Below are 20,514 nucleotides of genomic sequence, written 5' to 3' on the forward strand. Positions count from 1 at the left end.
AAGAGTTTGTCTACGAGTAGTGCCAATGAGATATCTTGACCTCTTACCAGTACGTGTCGTCATGATGAAAAAGTGCATGCCACTAAAAGCAGATGGTTCTTTTTCCTAATCCCGAGTTAGTCAAGGTTGAAGCAGATATCATGTAGGTGACGTGAACCACTCAATCAGGGAGTAGATTTATCATCACCCTTGTTATTGAAACATCCCTCTTCGATCGATACTTCCAAGGTTTGCCGTACACAATGGCAAGGTGGTGGTGGAAAAATGTCACAATTTCAAAGAATGACCAATGCTTACTAGAAAATATCCCTGGTGACTTGAACTTTGAAATATTAATAGATTTAATCTTGAGACAAGCATTTAGAGAATAAATTATAGTACTGTGATGTAATTTTGCCGATTTATTGGCTTTGCTGTTTTTGCTATGACAAATGACTCAAAAACTACTTTGAGGCAAAAACATAATGAGGAAAGATTTACTGTAGTCACAATAAACTGACATTTATTGCCTTGCTCAAGTTAATTTAGGCATGCTAACATATCAGCAATGCGGTTGTCACACTGTTCTTAAAGGTCAGTACTACCAAGTTTTTTTGTTTTTTTTAAGTATAAGGAAGCTGTCAGCTATGTGATTACACTTTAAATTATTGGGGGTACGTTAAAAAGCGATAAGACATTGTCATGTGTTTTGAGAGGCATAATTAATATCACGCATTATTTTCCATCCCTCCAGTTGTACGTGTTTGCATCCAGCTTACATCATGCTCAGAAAAATTTGTATTTTATGCACGCGCTCTGTGTGTACGCTCCATTAACGCACATTTGTGTGGACATGCGCACGTATTTGCTCGTGTGCACGCTCTTCATTTGCTATTGAGCCCCTGTCACATTGCATTTATCACTTTTCAATGTCCGTTTAATACCTTGGATGGAACCCAAATGGATCTTCACAAATACAAAATGCGTTGCTCTCATTTTTTGCTCACACTCGCACACAAAAGCCGAGGGCCGCCCGTTCCCTCTTTAAATACATTTCTCAACAGCCTCTCACCATTTTGTTTTCGAGTGTGTCAGGGACGAGGACCCGAATTGGCGGGAAGCCGTGTGTGTGTGCAGCCACGATTTATTTGCTGCTCTCTCCTTTTGTTGTCGGCGCACAAACACCTTTTTGTAAATGTCCGACGGCTTTTGCCGATATGACTCCATTCATTTTAAAGCCAAGGAGAACATTGCATTTTTAAAACATGACCTTACCTTGGATATAACTGATCGCATAAAAATAAAATAAAATCTTTGCGGCAAGCTTGTAAAACAATAGACTTTGGGTTAAATGCACAAATCTGCTCGCTCTCTGCTCACCCTCCAGTCACGTGACTTGTGGACTTCCCTTTGTCATCCTATGCCTGGAATCATACAAAAGGGGCTGGGAAGGCAAAGGGATGCCCAATCGTCACACAATCACCCGACAATCCAAAGTGCCTGATGGGATTCCGAATTTTATCCCACTTAAACTTAGTTTTTATCTGATCCATGGAGAATCCTTTAGACTGATGGGATCTGCAAAGGAGACACTGCTACTAAGGTTAAAGCAAACTTATCTGACATTCAGCGTCCCAGACTGTTAGTTTTTATCTGGCGTGTACTTTTAAACATTTTATGGAGGTATAATGCGTTTTTTATTCACAATTTTCTTACTAGCATGTCTGCAAAATGTTTGGCAAAACATTTCCAGGATCAAGAATCAGACCTCAGCCTTGTTCAGTCTCGTGCAAATAAGCCTCTGCTCTTTATGTCTGATATATTTTTAGGACTTCAGAGGTACAGTGGTATCAGACTCACAAGTATTTTTCACATGCAAACCGTCCTTTGGCCATTTCTCTACTTCAAATTTTTTATTTATATTTTTGCTTCCTCCGCCTTCCCTGTTGGTTTAGTAGACAGTTATTTTATTAATGTGATTACCTGCCCACAAAATCAAGTATTGGAGGTATCAATTTTGCTCACAGCACGGCTCCCCCGCAGCATCCCGCTGTAGCCTGCAGTCCAATTAAAGAAATGAAGAAATTATAGAGTGAAGGTTTAGCGGTGGTACGGGCGCAGGCTGTTTTGGGGATCACATATAATCACATGCAGTGAAAGTCAGCTTGATAGTTACAAGATTTTTTTCATTTTGTGATGTCTTTCTGGGTCTGTGTTAACATACCTCGTCACAGTTCAGTCTTTTGAGTCTGACCATTCTGCCTTGTATGATAAGCCTCTCCAGTGAAAAATGGAGAAAACGTTTCTCATGAACAGCTCTGAAAGATGTAAACAGGAGGGGGAAAAAAATGAAAGTCCTACTTGCTAGACTAAACTTGTGCCCTGTCCAATGACTGCTCTGGCTTGATCAAACAAATGGACCTACCTGTGTTACTATGAACTGAGTAAGGTGAGGCAGCCAAACATACGGTGTTATTTGGAGAGGATGACTGTTTACAACAAGTGTGTGAATACACTGACACTCAAGAGAACATAGAACATAGTGCAAAAGCATCCTAAGGAGAACAAGTGGCAAAGGAAATTGACAGATTAAAGATAACCAAATGATAATTAAGCTGTTTTGTGCACTGTCAATTTTCCTGTGTTTTAAAATAGGGATGGACAGTTGTGGTTGGCATTTGTGGATCTTAGGCTTCCTTCCTTCCTTCCTTCCTTCCTTCCTTCCTTCCTTCCTTCCTTCCTTCCTTCCTTCCTCCCTCTGGTCTCTTGATGTCTCGCTAATCCTATTGAGATGTATTTGGGGTTGCTGAATGGTTCTGGATTTGTAACTCTGTGGATGGATGGTGACGCCTGGTTGGTGTTGGATTTCACTTTGCTTCACCTTTTCCTTCCTTTGATCTTTCCTCCAGTCTCCTGACAACTTCACGAAGTGTCCGATTTAGGTGAAGGTTTCAGGATGGAAAATTATATTATTTTATCTGATTCAACAATTAATTGAAAAAATAAACATGAATCGATTAGTGAAATAATTAGTTACTTGCAGCACTAAGGATAACTAGATTCTATAAATGAAATAACTAACACCATCCATTGTGGCTAAGTGAACTCTAGCACAAGTATTGGCTTGCATCAGCCGTGAGTGAGTTGCATTTCAGTCATGTACTTTAAGTAAGTCAGAAGTTGAGGGGAGTAAGAAAAGTGAGCAGAAAAGAAGGCTCTGACAGGGTGAGCTGAAGGGGAAAAACATGAATGTCAAGTGAAAAGGAAGCATGGAACTGATCAGAAGGCATTCACTCAGATGACACATTACCTTGAGGAGTCTTCAGTGAGAAAGAGTCTGCTGAAAGGCCGGCCTCATCCATATTTTTCCCCCCATTTTCTCCCCTAAACTTCAAGAAAACCGCATATCATTCAAGCGATAGTCACCCTTATTCTTAGACGGTCTTATTGCCGGATCCAGTAGAAGTTCAAATAAAGTCTACAAGTATGATGGAGGCACCTTTAGTGTTCGCGCATGCAATTTCACTTCTATTACCAGGAATATTAGAGTGACACAAGTGCTTTGTATATGAGGGTATATAGGGGTGTGTGTGTGTTTCAACTCTGGGTAACCTTCACTGACCCTCTTCCATGGGCAGTTTCATTAATCACAGCACACGTTAAGAAAAAAAAGAAAAAAAAGATGAAGTAGGCGAGATAATTGAATCTTGAAAAACATCAGACCTTGCGTTGCAGATTAACCGTGACATCATGACCTCCTCCGTGGGCCAGCCCATACAAGGGAGATTAAAGCTAAGATGGGAAAGTCAAGAACCTTGTACTTTTTGGGGGGTGCTTGCACTTTAAATATTGAGATAAAGTGAAAATAAACGTCACGTTATGTTGTATGAAAACAACATTACCATTAACTGTAAATCGAATTTTAAATGCCTTTTTTTTTGTATCTTGCTGTTTTCTTACATTTACAAAAGACCTAACTTATTGCACTTTGAGACAATTCGGAATATTTTTAACTTACATTTCAAAATATTCCATTACAATTATGAAAATAGTATAAGTTAAGTGAGATGTTAATAAAATAAGTAAAATAATTTCACCAGTTAAAGCCTTTGCACAATTTAATTTGGAAATTAATTGTGGGAATGCAGCATGACCACTTCTGTTGTTTCTAGCCTTTATTATTATTATTATTATTATTATTGTTGTTGTTGTTGTTGTTGTTGTTATTGTCATTGTTATTGATATTGATATTATTGTTATTATTATCATTATTGTTGTTGTTGTTGTTGTTATTATTATTATTATAGCATTTTATTCAGCTATTAGCATTCAGCTTAGCATTTCGCTATTAGCATTCAGCTTTCAGCATTCCCACGCAATTTCTGCAGAAATTGCACTTAGTCTAATTAGTTTATGGAGGGATTTTTTTAATCATGTACTTGATATTTAAGAAGAATTATGTTTGATAAATATATGTATATTATTAAATATTGGGTTATATAAAAAAGTGAAATTGAATTGAATTGAAGTCTTGTGAATCAATATCAAATTGATTCGGGAACTACATGTCGATACCCAGCCCAATTGCCACTGATTTCGAGTCTTCAATGAACCCAACATTTTTTGGTGGGGGGTCTAGAAAGTCAGAACTTCGTGGCATACATGCTAACCACTTGTCTGCCATGCTGCTGGGAGATAATATAAATTCACTGTTTCTATAAATTTTTACTTACTATTGGTGAAGTGGACATGGACATGCTATATTTTTTTTTCCAGCCCAGTATTGGAGTTAAAAAAATATTAAAGGCACATGTGATAAATATAAGGTGCCAAGGTCTTGTAGTGCAGAGATAACTGAGTCTGAAGTGCATATGTTGCCATCTGAGCCTTGCTATAGGTACATGTGCATTGGGAAGACATGCAGGGATGGTGAAATGTGACATGGTGTGGAAAGAATGTGAGCGCATGGTCAACAGTGTGGACTGCGAAATACCAGACCGTTTCCAAAAGAAATGAAAAGGTCAGAAAAGTCTTCATGTAGTACTCCCTCGCCATATGCCACAGTAATAGAAGGTTAGGACTAACATCATATTCGCACCTTTCACAAAAGTGAGTTGTGATCTTTTTGAAAAAGAAAACAATACTGCCTGCCTTTAATCTCTTGTGCACCTCACAAGTGTTGCAAACCCTTCAGGAGCTGATTTAATTAAACAGCGAGAAGTACAATTTGTAAAACTACAGTGGATGTCTGATGTGAGTCAAAGCAGTTGGATCTTCCGAACTTGCTGGAAGCAGGCTTGCTCGCACAAGTTTTCTGTCATGTACTTTTTCACTCGTTGTTATTGATCATTTAGAGGCAAGCCAGAGGAAAGAAGTAGAAGCCAATCAATCAAAGGAGAACAGTGCAGACTGATGGAGAAAAGTAAACAATATACATACTCAGCGAATAATGCAACCCTTTTATGTTTGTTATATTCCAATGATCAACAACTTAATTGTTTATTGTTTGTATGATTAAAAAAAACAACACCTAAACAATGTTTTGTTTGGATTTGTAAAGACAGAGGGCTTGTTTGCTTGTGGTTCCATCAATAATTCACTTAGAGGCGAGCATTATGTTGAATCGCTAGTATCTGATTCACCACAAGCAAGAAAAAAAAGTCAAGCAGAGTGGACATGGTCAGATGCTGAAGAAGACATGCAATGAATGCTAAGCAAACTGGTCTGCGTCACTGGAACACCTTAAAAAGTCATCATTTTATGGGCATATGTGTGTAATGCATTAGAATGATTCAAATGAAATGAAAAGTATGAAAACTAACACTATCATTAGTTTTAGTGATGTTATATACCACTTTTTTTCAGACTAATACCACTAGGAGTACTCAATTCTTGAGTACCGATACCACTAATACTTTTGTTACACAAAATGTTCCCGCCCATGAAACAATGACAGATCATTTGAAAGAAAGCCTGATATATCCCATGATAGCATTTCTTTCAAATTGCATTAAATTAATTACAATTTTCTAATTTCTAGTTCCTGATCTGATACTGGTATCGGCTGGTGTCATGAGCTCCAATGCCTTGAAATAAGGCCTGGTACCGGCCTTATACCGATACTTGGTATCGGTACTCATCCATCCCTACATTTTTGGTAGGGACCCTGAAATGGTAAAACCACACCGTAGAGTTAAAAAGATGATTTAAACTAGAAAATCAAATCAATTAAAAGATCCAAGTGAATCAAATTGAACTGTTCCAATTTAAAATGTATGACGATACGTATCAAATTGTCCTTTATTGGATAGATGCACACCTTGAAGTTTGGGTTATTCTAAGACACTAAATTGTATAAACGGTAGATGTAGCTATATGTATATTAGGTACTTGTAGGCTCCCACTCACCCTGACTCTAAAAACATGAGCTATAGAAAATGGATTGTTTTAGAAAGTTTTTGTAATTTGGGGGTTATGGTGTATGAAAAGAAAAGAAAAGAAAATAGATAATGTTGAGTTTTCAAGTAATACAAGAAAATGATTTAGGGGTCATCACCGAAAGGGTTTGTGGTTAGTCAAGCTCAGGATAATTTCATTAGTTTGTGGTTTGTTTTGCGTGTGCATGAGCCAAACACTTTTCACACTGTTAAACCTGCCGCAGCTGTGCTTCCCCCTCCTCATTTGCCCCATGGTGGCTCTTAATTTAACGATAATTTGCATTCGATGCCGCAACATTGCCTCCGCAGTCATCAAGACAACCCCAAACGTGCAAACAGCAACATTGACGAGATCATCTTCCTTATGCTTCGCTCTCGCTCGCTTTCCCTCTTCCGTTGTGTTCTGCTGGTGTATAATTGTGTGACGTGTCACGCCACAATGACGTTTGAACTCTTTGAAGCTGATGAGGTCCCGAAAATATTCTCCTTATGTAACTGTCCCGCTTGCAAGGCTGTGTGTGGCAAAACGTCACGGTGGCGGGTATGCCTCCAAACGCCCGCCCGTGTCTTTCTACGGTAGAGAGGCTGCGTGAATTATGCAGACGGGATGAGAGTGTGGGGCAGGGATGATCCGGCAATACACAGCTTTTGAATTAGAAGAGTCCAAACGGCTAAAAGAAATGGAACAAGAGGGGTGACGGGTTTAGGGAATGGATTGGACCGAGACCACTAAATAGGCTGGGAACATACAGTAATGCATGATGGGGAGGATTTCAAGTGGTCATGGCTTGTGCATCCTTCAAGGGATATTCTGCGCTACAATGAAAACTTGGACTGAACACTGAGGGGAAAAAAAAATAGAAAGGGATGATTTACCAGCTGCTCTTTCTAGAGACTTGTCATAAATCAATTACAGATAAAAAGTAACATGCAAACAAAGAGAGGATTTCAGTGTATGTACTTGTGTCAGGACTGCAGCCTACCCCAGCTGAATTTGGAGACGTTGTGAAGTTTCTGGACTGGTCAGCCAATCACGACCACCATGCTGATAAAAAAAAACATAATCAAAGGGGAAGTCACCCCCTAAAAATTCTTGAAAATATGTTCTATGCAGCCCCACCAGTCTAAATACGGTATTCTGGTTAATATTGCGAGTTTAAGCAGCAAAATCCAGCAGTTTTATCAGAAGGCGGCCATTTTACCACTTGCTGTTGAGTGAAAATGACATCACAGTTGCTCTGGTCTCAGGTAACAACCAATCACAGTTCAGCTTCAGAAAACAGGTGAGCTGTGATTGGTCGTTGCCCTGAGCAACTGTGACGTCATCTTCAGTTCACAGAAAGTGGCAAAATGGCCGCCCCTGAGATGGATAAAAACAGCGGGATTTTGCTGCATAATTCGTATTCCCCAAATGTAATATTAATCAGAATGTCATGTTTAGACTAGTGAGGTCACATACAATATAGTGTCAATAAATGTTTAATGTTGACTTCCACTTTAACTGCATTGACGTTCATATCCAATGCAAAGCATACTCAAACCTACTCAACCTGATTTGTTCAATCACAATCCTTCTTTTGTATCGTAGTGTCAAAATGTCACCAAAAGCAACCACAAAAGCCAAAGAAGCAAAATACATGCACAGAATTAATATGTTGATGATTTGCAGATTTTACACAGAATTAAAAATTTTGCAACTTTCATGTCCTCATTTGTTCTCTCCTCCTTGTCTTTGTTCTTGTACAGGTATTGGACAGGGCGTACCAGTGGTGGCTCTCATTGTGGAAGGAGGCCCTAATGTGATCTCCATCGTGCTGGAGTACCTCAGGGACAGTCCCCCAGTCCCTGTAGTGGTGTGCGACGGCAGCGGCAGAGCCTCCGACATCTTGGCATTCGGTCACAAATATTCAGAGGAGGGAGGGTATGTTCTTACATAATATCGTTTGGATCAACAGGGATACCATATGGATGCTCTATTTTCATGACTTTGGCACATTTTGGTCATTTGTATACTGGCTTAAATTTCTAATACAATGTTGCCTGAATCTTCTTTCCCCACTTAAATAAATAGAAATGCCATTAATAATTTGAAAACTCCCCAAAAACTAACTGGCTGTATCATCTTATCGCATTCTAAATTGTATTGTAGTCTAAATCATCTGTGCATCATGATTTCATGCTTCAAACTCCATTGACATTTTTTTTTTTTTTTGCTCCTTCTGGTATAGTCACCTTGACCACCAGGGTGCAATATAATCCTTACAAAATAAAAACATGAAGAAGACATTCTCCTAAACTCAGTAAGATGCTGTAATACAAGTTGTTTTTCACACAGGTTAAAAAACATATGCCTGTGAGTATTTGCCATAGATTTATTCAAATTAGATTGTAACTAACACAGGATTAACATTAGTTGTGTTAGCTAGCTAGCTAGCTAACTTTAGCAAGCAAAGTTATGTTTAGTTTTACAGGTAACCTCAGCTGTAACAGCTTAAAAACAACCACTTGGCTTTTTTTTTTTTTTTTAATAATTGTTCCATCTGCAACTTGTTTTGATGTTTACTATCATGTAGCACTGGAAACTAAAATCTTTGCCTCCAACTCATGACAAAAATAAATAAATAAATAAATAAGTTGATTGATGTCTTGTATCTCAAAAAATAAGGCCGGAATTAGAAATACTGCAGATAACAACCACAGTACTGCATTTTTTTTGCCAAAATTTTTGAATCTCATTAGATTGTGTATATTGTATACCCCATTTGGCGTTCCACTGAGTATCTCTAATGACAACAATGTAAATGAGCGCATTTAAGGAAAAACAGGCTTTTGGAATAAACACGATTTCAGCAAATTAAAATTGTAATATGCTGATGCATTACTTTGATAATGCAATATGTTTCTCATGAGACCCGGTTCACATAATTGTTTTTATAGTTTCTCACTGCGTGTCCAGTTAAAGATGAAGCTCATTTTGCCAAGGACTCTCAGGCATAGCAGTGCTGAGAGTCTCACTCAACCTTGGTTTCACTTATGGACAAAACAAATCTAATTTAACTCCTTCTCCCCACTCACACGCTTCCTCCCTCCCTTCTGTCTTCCTCGTCCCCTTTCTTTTGTTTCTTCCCGCCGGCTTCTTTTCTCCAGCATAATTAACGAGTCTCTGCGAGACCAGTTGCTGGTGACCATCCAGAAAACGTTCACCTACAGCCGCACGCAGGCCCAACATCTGTTCATCATTCTCATGGAGTGCATGAAAAAGAAGGAGCTGGTGAGTGACTTGACCAGACACGTTATTTATATATTTGACGAACACACAACACGCTCGGAAGCTTGAGTAAAGAATATCTAAGATGTAAGAGAGGAGATCTACTTTTATTAAATCACTCCATCATCTACTGTAGTGGCCACACTGGGTGCACTGTAAATCCATCCGTTTGGATAAAAAAAAAAACATTCCTTTGCACAATATGATTATTAAACGCGTGTATCATACTGAGTCTCGTTTATATTTTGGTTACCTTACTTTATCTCTGTGGCTTGAGCCAAATATTTGAACCTGAACCTCAGCACTATGAGACAGACATGCCAACAACTCAACCAATGTTCTTATTCCATGAATGAATTGATGGCGGTAACCTGACTGTCTTCCATACTTAGCAATGTGCCACAATAGTTTTTGTAATTTACAGTACAGTATTCAATTTTGTTTCAATATACCACAATACACATGGTGCTTTTGTTTGTTTGTTTGTTTGTTTTTGGAGTACTGATGAGTACAGTTTTTTTTTCATTTCCCTGTATTTAAGTGTTCAAACTGTGCATAATACTACAGTGGCTTATAATAATATTATATCCGCCAACTACACTGCTATATTTTAATATTAGTGATGGTTCATGGTGAAGGGTCATGAGTCATGTTGACACTCCACCAGTTATTTTCTCAATGTCGTTTGACCTTTTGACCTTCCACTGTTTCGTTCTGTTCATTCTTTTTTTTCGACAGTGTCAATCAAATCACAGCATCCTAACATCAATGCAGCTGTATATTTCATCCCTGGTATTAATATTTGAGATCATATGAACGGTGAGAGTTTATACAAAGTTCAAGGTGAGGCACTTGTCACGCACGTTCATCTTTGTTGGCGAGCAGCCGCAGTCCCTTAGGAGCACTGTCAGTCAGATAAAAGCATCCTCTTAATACAGTAATGATGTTTAATGGCAAACAGGGATGTGCTGTCTGTGTATTCATTGTGGTTTTGCAAACAGCAATTGAAATAAAGTTGTCTCACTACATTCATTACAGGTATACGACGCATATGCTCTGAGCACAACTGCAGTACATAAAATGTATTTTACTAACTTTACAAACACATGTTCACGCATAAAATCACTGCAGAGAACACGTATTGACTACTTACACTTTATTCTGCAGCGTGGCTCGATTCAATCAGCGCTAGATAGCCACAAGTGTAACTTCGCCAATACAACTTGAATTAGTCGCACATAGAAGCATTTAATCCGCATCTTCCACTTAATTATTCAGCTTTGTGTTCCAGTTCAATTGAAGCATATTGAATTTGTTGTTCTTTGCGAGGCACATGCAACGCAGCAGGTTGGAAGCCCGAGCATCGCACTGACTTGTACACCATGTAAGAGGATTGACGGCACCCTCAGCGGGCCTCCAGCAGCCCATTGATGAAGCTTCTCAACACAAAACAGCAGAGCGGAACAATGGCGCGCGTGAATCATTCAATAGGAGCAGCTGTAGAGCCCAGATAATTTGATGCTGCCGCTATGAACTCACACAACAATTACTACTGTTGTAATAGCATCACATAATAATGACACAATATACAGACTAGAGTGAATCAGTGGCAATATTGTTCACATTAGTTTTCCCTTACTTCCATTAAAGTGGACAACCCAAAATGGGATACTACGTCTTAGTGTGTCCCCCTCGTAAAGTACGCTTTACAGCACTCTTGCCAATATGAGGTTTGGCTTACGAATGTGAGGCAGCGAATTGTTTTGGGCTTGGTGGTCAAGCAGTACAAGGCAGCGCACTCAGTTACTATGGGACTTGCAGTATTTAATTTCATTGGCCTAGAAGGTTTTTTTATACAAATATTTTTGGCCGAATATGTTGATGTTATGTGTTGCTGATAATGAATTCAATCACACAATCCTCTCACTGGTTTGGCTTGTTTTAAAAAGTCTGACTTGTCTCGCAGGAAATATGCTATAATCATAATTGCTCAGGTACCATGCAGTGTCAAAAAGCCTAAAAAGGATTACGGTTGCCTGTTGAGCCAAAAAGCAGTTGGCACTATGCTGCCTGCTACTTCTGTGCCTCTCCCATCCCGGTGTTGTGCACAAGTGGACTTGACACACACAAATCACATAAAAAGTGAAAGAATTACAGCATGTTCATGGACCACAAGTAGACCAATCAGTTACAATGCGCAAACTAAACTTTGATCAATATGAGAAGAGCTGGGGGGGAAAAGAAGAAAAACATCAGCAAAATGGAACCAGCTTAACAAACCAGCCAACCAGTTACTCCAGAGAAAACAAACTATAGGTGTTAATGCAACCAGAGGATGCATGGACCAAATACTTTGTTCCTGCGGAATTTCTAACCAAAAGTCTTATCAATTATGCATGAGGCAGCCCCCTCCCCTCCCATCAAATGTGATGCTATGCAAGTGGGGCTTCTCATTGAGCGCCCTGATAATTCCCATCTTGGCATGAATAATTGAGTGAAGAATAGTCCTTATATGTTTAATTCCAATTAAATATTCACGAGGAACAACCATGTTTCATCGGCTTCTTGACAAGAGAAATTAAGAATTAGTAGGAGAGCAAAATGGTCACTTAGGAGATGAGGAATCAAAGAAAATATGTGACTTTAAAAAAGGAAAACAGAGTGAGAACAATGAGCTTTTCGAAAACGTGGAAAGAACAGACAAAGTAGCCGGAGAGACCGTTTATCAGTTGGGCATTGTGAATGTTTAAAAATGTATGAGAGAAACTTAGTTCCAAATATTCTTTGTTTTGGCTGTCACATTGTAAATTGCTATTTTCTTCGCATTTAAATTTACACCGAGAATGATTTTGCTGACTGCCACTAAATGGTGAGAGCCAAATGTGGTTGTGTGTGTGCTTTATGTGTGTACCGTACATGTCTCATTCAGCATGGTACAGACCTTTCATGTGAAATGATAATATACAGTAATATTTTCGAGTCAGCTCGACACTTTGTTTCCCTGATCTCCAAAGCATGTAGCTTAGCACATATAAAGTTGAGGGAATCCTCCACTCGGAGGAAGATTGCTCTGCCTTTACATTCCTCACATCCGCCTTTGCTCCTCTTTGCTTCCTTTGCCTCACGCAGACTTCCTATTTCCTCTCCTCCTATTTCCTCTCATCTCCGTTTTCCCAATCCCCGCTGCCTCTGAACGTCACTTCATAATCACTGCATTTCAACTCGTATCCTTTATTCTGGTCTGCTCAGAGCTGAAGACGGATGGAATGAAGCCTATTATTATTATTATTATTATCATTATCATTATTATTATTATTATTATTATTATTATTATTATTAACCATATTAGTACACTGCAAGCTCCAAGGGTTGACATAATCCATTCCAGAACATTAGTTCACCCTTAAATTTGAATAATAATGACATTAATTATCATTTTCAATGATGATTAACAATAAGTAGAATAGTGGAAAGCACATTGAACCAGTGGTTAGAACATTTGCTTCACAGTACTAACATTGTGGGTTTGAATATCCGGCCTTCTTTTGTGGAGTTTGCATGTGCCCGTTTCCTCCCACGTTTCAAAAACGTTCTTGTTACCTTAATTGACAGCTCTAAATTGTCTGAAGGCATGAATGTAAATGTGAAGGGTGGTTGTTTTTCGATATATATTCAGTCAAGGCCACAATGTGCCTCTCAACCAACGTCAACTGGGATAGAAACCAGTTCACTTGAGACCCTAATGTGGACAGGTGCTAAAGAAAATGACAATTTTGTGTTATATTTCAATACAATTATGTTGTAATAATCTTACACTGTAAGATTAAATACCTCTTACAGGATGCAGCCATAGGTATTATGAAACCATCTTGAAAACTAGACCCTATGTTTTTTTTGTAACATTCTTAACACTCCACAAGTGTAAAAATGAATTAAAACTCACCATTTATTGAGATGTTCAGCAAATTACTTTAGCAAGCTTGCATTTTCTCACAGGTTGATTTGTTGCAGAAGCTCTTGATTACGAGTGGAAGCACAGACGCTCATAGGTCACCTTGGGGACGTGATTGGAGAAGGGGGAAGGAAGGGGTCGGATGCTTGTGAGAAGATTCATGGTTACATTTGTTGGGTATGAGGATGTTGGATGGGAGAAGGAGAGGTAGAGGTGGACACATCTGGGAGGGCGGAAACTAAGATGAAGATCTTCAATTATTATGGTCTTTCTTAAATGACACCTTCATCCATCTCTTGTCCTGAGGGCAGCAGAAAAGTATATCAATATGAGAATTGGTATAGAACAGCACAAATTGGATATATTAAAGCCGACTACAGACCAGTTATTGAATGGATTAGCTGACAACTCAACTTTGAAAGTCTGAAATTGACTAATTGCTAATCACTTGTTTCAGATCAGCCAAATTAGAAAGCACTTTCCATGCACCCCTCTGTGGAAAAGCAAAATGTCCGGCCAACAACTTTTTATACTTTACATCCGTGCCAGCTCGAGAGTGCGTAAATAAGCTGCTTGTGGATGAGAATAGCAGTCAGCTTTGCTAGCTTTGGCTATTCCGATCACCACTCGTCTTAAAATATTCATTGCAGCAGGACCACGGGGATGGAAGTGAGAGATACGGAAACGCTGTACTTATTTCTTAAATAACCTAAGCTGCACCTCACATGACTAATTTTCCTTCCGTGAGTCACTGTTATAAGTGTCATTCAAAACTAATAAAAATTGGAACACGTTCTGTTAATTTGAGTCCCCTTTCTTCATGTAAGCTCTGCTGGTGTAGTGTATTCATCTTCTCTCAAATTCTTCTTAAGACCCCTTAAAGTGTTGTAAATCTCACCACCACCAAAAGCCAAAGAAAAAGCAAAATGTCTTGTGTTCGATTTTGAGCTACTGGGGCTTACATTTTATTCTGAACAAACTCCACATGTTGTCCTTTGATTGAGTTGGAATCCACTGAGGCATGGCCCCGCAATCGAGTGCTATAAAAACGAGGGGCATAATATTAAGGTGAAAAATAAATATTTTGGACTCGCAGTCGCGTGTCTCTGCAGTCACGCAATTACACACGTGATCTGTGTTACCCCTCATAAAGACCTCTAATCGATGCCTTCACATCACATTGCACTCTCATTCCACCTGAAGAAAGACATTTTGATTACACAGCTGTGCGTGTGTGTTGGACACACGCACACCCCAACATATCGAACTGGTTCCCTTATTAGTGATTGCGTGACACAAGTCGAAGGTATTGCTACTCATTTCTCACCGGGATGAGTCCGCATGTCATCAGCATATGGTGCGCGGATGATTAATGGGCCAAGATAATAGAAACCATAAATCACCAATGAGGATGGGATTACTTTTTAAACAGTCATGTTTGTATGAAAACATCATTTGGGGGTTGCCTTGCATGATTGCTGCATTGTCCAATAGAATGCAGAAGCAGCAGCAGGGAAAGCTCGCAGATTCCCAGCGCTCTATGAAATGAAGCCATTTCGAGGGTGGGAGATGGGCTGCGGGGAAAAAAAAGGGGAGGTGGGAGATGGATGGTGGGATTGCAGGATTAGAGGAGGAACTCGTCAGGCATTCAGAACACGCTTTCACCCGTTCTTGGTTTTTTTCAAGGTGCCCTCCACGCATGAACTCATACATGTGTATATACACCGATGTCATCAATATTACCTGGAAACATGCCTCAAAATAAAGGGAGAAAACATTTTACTGAAAAAAAGTATGTGGTGCCATAAAGGAGAAACAAAATTCAATTCCTCACCACAATTTCTGTCACCCTGTCCCTCCCAGATAACAGTCTTCCGAATGGGGTCGGAAGGTCATCAGGACATTGACCTTGCCATCCTCACTGCGCTACTAAAAGGTAGGCCCTCGTTTGAGTGCGTGCTGAAGTATAACTCTAAAGTAAGTGGCTTCCATATTGCCCTTCAGGGAAGTTGTATAAAAGGGGGGATGGGTCATTGCAAAAAAAAAAAAAAAAGCATTGCTTTCACCAGGTGCACGTTCAAGACACGCAAACATGTTTTCATTCGTATGCATGTTGCCATGTTTGTTTGATGTCTGGCATCCTAAGGGGATGGTTTAATACTGTTTATATATAATATTCAAAGATGGTTAAGTAAATCCTCAATATTGGCCCCGCAGGCTCGTCCATCTATCTACTTGGCGAGATGGTGAACTTTTTATTCACCAACCTCTTATTGATTTGTCTGCCGAAGCAAATCAACGGCACTATAGGCTGATTTACATGCATTGGGGATCGGTTGAGACCACTGGGATTCGACCACACACACACACACACACACACATGCTCACGCAACTGAACCATAACCAGGCAATGTAATAAACTACAATCCTCTTTTGGTCCTCTCAAACTCACTTTTCCATCAGCCCACTCGAGTCCTATCATACGTTTGTTCATGTTCATGCAGCTCACTTGGAATTGAATGTGAGGGGATTGTGGTTCAACTCGTGTCTTTCTTGGTTCAAGAAATCTTGTTACAGTTGTGCTCAGTTTACATACCCTAGCTTAAAGCTAAATCGTCATCAAAATTAGCATGTACATCTCTACTCGTGTCTACTTCAACCTTTGAAATATCAAATATATTCATCCATCCATCCATTTTCTTGACCGCATATTCCTCACAAGGGTCGCGGGGGGTGCCGGAGCCTATCTCAGTTGGCTTTTGGGCAGTAGGCGGGGTACACCCTGGACTGGTTGCCAGCCAATCACAGGGCACACAGAGACGAACAACCATCTCACAAGCACACCTCGGGACAATTCGGAGCGCCCAATTAACCTGCCATGCATGTCTTTGGAATGTGGGAGGAGACCGGAGTACCCGGAGAAGACCCACGCAGGCACGGGGAGAACATGCAAACTCCACCCAGGAAAGCCGGAGCCTGGACTCGCACCCACCGTGCCCATATCAAATATATAAATATGAAAATAATTGCCACAATATTTTTTATTTTGTGGGTTGGATTATAAGGATATGTAACATTATAACATTTAAAGTATGAAGTAGTATTAAAGGGATTACATCACACTATTTTACGCTAATGATTAAATCTTACCTTTGACACCACGGCGATGTAATTTTTTATGAAATATTAGGTTTTTTGCTGGTTACTTTTCTAACACGGAAGTTAAGCACCCGGTTCAGTATAACCCCCGCCTCTCCCCGTGTGATTGCCACGCCCTCGGTGAGCCTACTGCAGTCTGCTGTCGGAGATCTGAGTTTGAGCACTCCTCTGAATGCAAGGCAGCAATTCTCAAAGAGGGGCGAATGGAGGAAAAAACCATTTCAGGCATGTGTTTGGTGAGGAATTATCATTTTAACATGGTTAAAAGCTCCAAAACGTTCATTTTTCATGTTGATGTCCCTTTTAAGTATGAAGACCAAACCTGGCTGGTTTGCACATTCTTCTCCACTATTACCATGATTAATTTGCTAATGTTAATTTAATCGCTAATGATCATTAGCCATACTGTCCTGAATAACCAGGACAGAAAAGCTTGTACTGCAATCGTTTCCAATCTAAAATTGTTCAATGGTGATCCCGAAAAAAAGCACATATTGGGCCTTTTTCTTTCCTTCCTTATATTTTCTTGTTTTTTATCTAAGACACATGGGATGCTAATTAGCAAACATCCAGGCTTCCTGTTTTGTCTCTCTCTGTTGGTCATTGTTATTTTTCAGATTTCTGAGATGGGTTGTGATTGTGAAGACGAGGGATGTTCGATACCACTTTTTTTCAGACCGATACCGATACTCAGACCCTCAGTACTCACCGATACCAATACCAACTGCTGATACCAGGAGTATATTTTGACAAATAAAAAAATCACTAACAGATATTTTTAAACAAATAAAAAAAACAAAAACAATAAAGCACAGTCACTCTTCAATAGTCTTAACGCTCAAAATAAAACACAAAAATGCTCTTTTAGTTTAAGATTCACAATTTTGAAGTATTTCCAAACCGGTGAAGTTTTGGTAAAAAACTGCTGCAGTTACAGGCAAGGAGGACTCACTTAACGTCTTCCCCCTCTGCCATCGGTCGCTTGTACTCGTCTGCGTCACGAATACTCGAGTACTTGAAAAAAGGCTGGTATCGGCCCGATACCGATACCTGGTATCGGTACTCACCCATCCCTAGTGAAGACAAATGGCCAATAAATCTGATTCTGATCCTCACACTTCTCCTCTTTGCCATCGCCAGTACGATTCTATGGGGCTATCAAAAAAAGAAACAAGAAAGAGCATCAACAATTATGAAGTTAATCCTTCAGATGCCCACTGAACTGAAGTCAATATTTTCAAATGTCATTTTTTTTTTTCCTTCAGTTTTTTGTAGGTTTCTATTTCCAAATGGAACAACCTTGGTTTAAATTTTAGTGTTGGACTGTAATTTCAACCACAGTTGTGTCTTGAACTTCCTTCTCAATTGTTTCCCAGACCGCCCCCCACCCCACCCCCCCCACCCCCCCCCCCCCCCCCCCCCCCCCCACGCCCCCGGCCCACCCCACACATGCACACACTGAATCCATACTTTCGATTGGTGGCTCAGGATCAGATTGATCACTGTTGCTCTCATGGTGCAATAGGATTCTAACAGTAGCAGTTTGCGGCATTCTCTCATTGGCACTCGCCAAGAGTTTGGAGGAGATTGGAAGAGAAACGTTTTGCATAATTATTACAGCATCGTCCAGATGCATAATTTCTTGGACTCGTGCGTGGCTCAGCGATTTGTGCCTTTTATTGCCTTGCCTGTCAGGGAACAAACATATTCTGTTATCACTGATTGTTTCTGATTTCTATTATTTTTGTTTTTCATTTCTTTCTACACCTGTCTTTTAAATAGAAATTGAAGAAAGGATTTCAGTCAAATCATGCAAATAGAGCAAAAAAACACGTGCACGGTAACCCGCTCGAGAGTCATTTCACATGCACATTTCTCTCTGCCGCACAGTGAATAAAAAGACGTGTGCAGGCTTTTAGTGTAAAGTGAAATCCTGCCACTGTCGCATCCTGCCCAGCAGCATTTGAAAGCGCTGGATTAGATCCCCCCCACTGACGCAACCGCCATCCCGCCTGAAGCACGACAAACACATGAATACCGAGCGAGGTGGGAACAGAGCAAACAAGAGGTTGTGAGATTTAGGGAGTAGTTGAACAAAGCAGACTTTGGAATAATTGATGTCCGCTGTCTTGAGGGAGTCAATATCCGGAGGATCTGGTCCATAAAGATCATTTGCCGCTAGTTAGCCTCTCCGGAGAAGCACTATAAGGTCACATGCTTTGCATAAAACAAGACCACCCTGCACATTAATGCACACAAATCTCCAGTAAAGTGCTTATTAGCGAGCTTGTCCTCTTATTAGCAATGCTCCATCTGAAATCGCAGCATGAGGCTCCAGTAATGTGTGCACAGGCCTTAAAGTAGAAGCACTTTGTAGAGTGATTATTCGGTTTGGCTCATTGAATATTCTTGTCTAAATACTAAAAGATTATTACGCTTTAATTCACAGCAGACTGATTTCTTAAATTAGCTTAAAATGCTGTACAAATACAAATACTTCGTTTCTGCCCTAAAGTAGAATTTTCGCTTTTAACTGTGCCCATACTTTGTTATTGACATTTCTGGCAATTTTCACATTCACCCCACGCAATACAGTTTCGCAAACTGTTTTTGTTACCCGGTCCTATGGAATAAAGTCCTGGGGAATTCTTCTATGACATAATGCAGAGCACAAAGCGCAATAGTCGTGCCTCTACGGTTGTAGGGATGCCGTATGGTACCGTATTGTATCATGAGAACGAGATGATCATGCACATAATCAAGAAGTCCTGTCCAACTGTCTGCCTGTTTGTCTCTGTCTACCAACAAGGACTGAGTGAAAAAAAAAAATCAAACAATCGATATTTAATTGATTTTCCTTTTCAAGCCTGGTTTCAAGCCATAAACCCATGAATCAATTATTTTAATATCACGTCTTCCCATAAATTCCCAAGAAAATATATATTTTTTTGTATCTTACTGTTTTCTTTAAATTTACTGTTCACATGAATTTTAAATTTTTTATTTTATTTCATGAAGGATCTGGCTTACTGCAATTTAAGACAATTCAGAATCTGTTTAATTTATATTTACAATTATTGAATTAAAATTATGAAAATATTTGCATCTCATCCTTCTTGTCAATGTTTGTTGAACATTTAAGTGATTAGGACACGCTACTTTCATTAATAAACTAAATAATTTAACCAGTTACTGCCTCCACAGTAACGTTTGTGGAGTTATCATGTCCTTGATATTTAGGAAGAATTGATGTTCCATAACCAATCAATATCGGATTGAATTGGAGTGAATTGAATTGAACGGAACTCTTGTGAAACAAATTCAAATTGATTGAGGAAATTAGAATCGATTCCTAGCCCTGCTACCAACGTTTTGTATTTGGAAGCTCTGTACTGCCACGTGGGTTGTTGTGATTCATTTTGGTTTGCTTGGATTTTTGCGGCATTTGAAAAGCTATCATCAAATCAAAGAGAAACGCAAACCAGATAAAGCAATCTGTAGATTAGACAGATTTAAGAAATGCAAACTAAAATGGCAGATGGTGAAAAAAAACTGCGGAGCAATCTGTTTTCAACTGTTCATCTAACAAAAGTATACAGCACTTCATTCAAATGTCCACTGATTTCATCGTGAATCAAATGCTGAAAATATATTTGTGTAGATTCTCAGTCATTGTAGTTTGCAAAGGCTGAATCGATTCTACCGAACCTTTATTCTTT

At 39.5% G+C, this 20,514-nt stretch overlaps 1 protein-coding gene across 11 annotated transcripts in view; it reads left to right on the forward strand.

Annotated features, from left to right (window-relative positions):
- trpm3 (transient receptor potential cation channel, subfamily M, member 3) overlaps nt 1–20,514 on the forward strand; it is a 152,656-nt gene that overhangs the window by 92,156 nt on the left and 39,986 nt on the right. For all 11 annotated transcript variants that reach the window (XM_077520872.1, XM_077520875.1, XM_077520877.1 and 8 more), the window contains 3 exons: nt 8,163–8,337; nt 9,564–9,687; nt 15,500–15,572. In XM_077520872.1, coding sequence (XP_077376998.1) covers nt 8,163–8,337; nt 9,564–9,687; nt 15,500–15,572 — 372 coding nt within the window. The remainder of the gene's footprint in view (nt 1–8,162; nt 8,338–9,563; nt 9,688–15,499; nt 15,573–20,514) is intronic.

This window comes from Festucalex cinctus, chromosome 5, assembly GCF_051991245.1.
Source record: "Festucalex cinctus isolate MCC-2025b chromosome 5, RoL_Fcin_1.0, whole genome shotgun sequence".
NCBI lineage: Eukaryota > Metazoa > Chordata > Actinopteri > Syngnathiformes > Syngnathidae > Festucalex > Festucalex cinctus.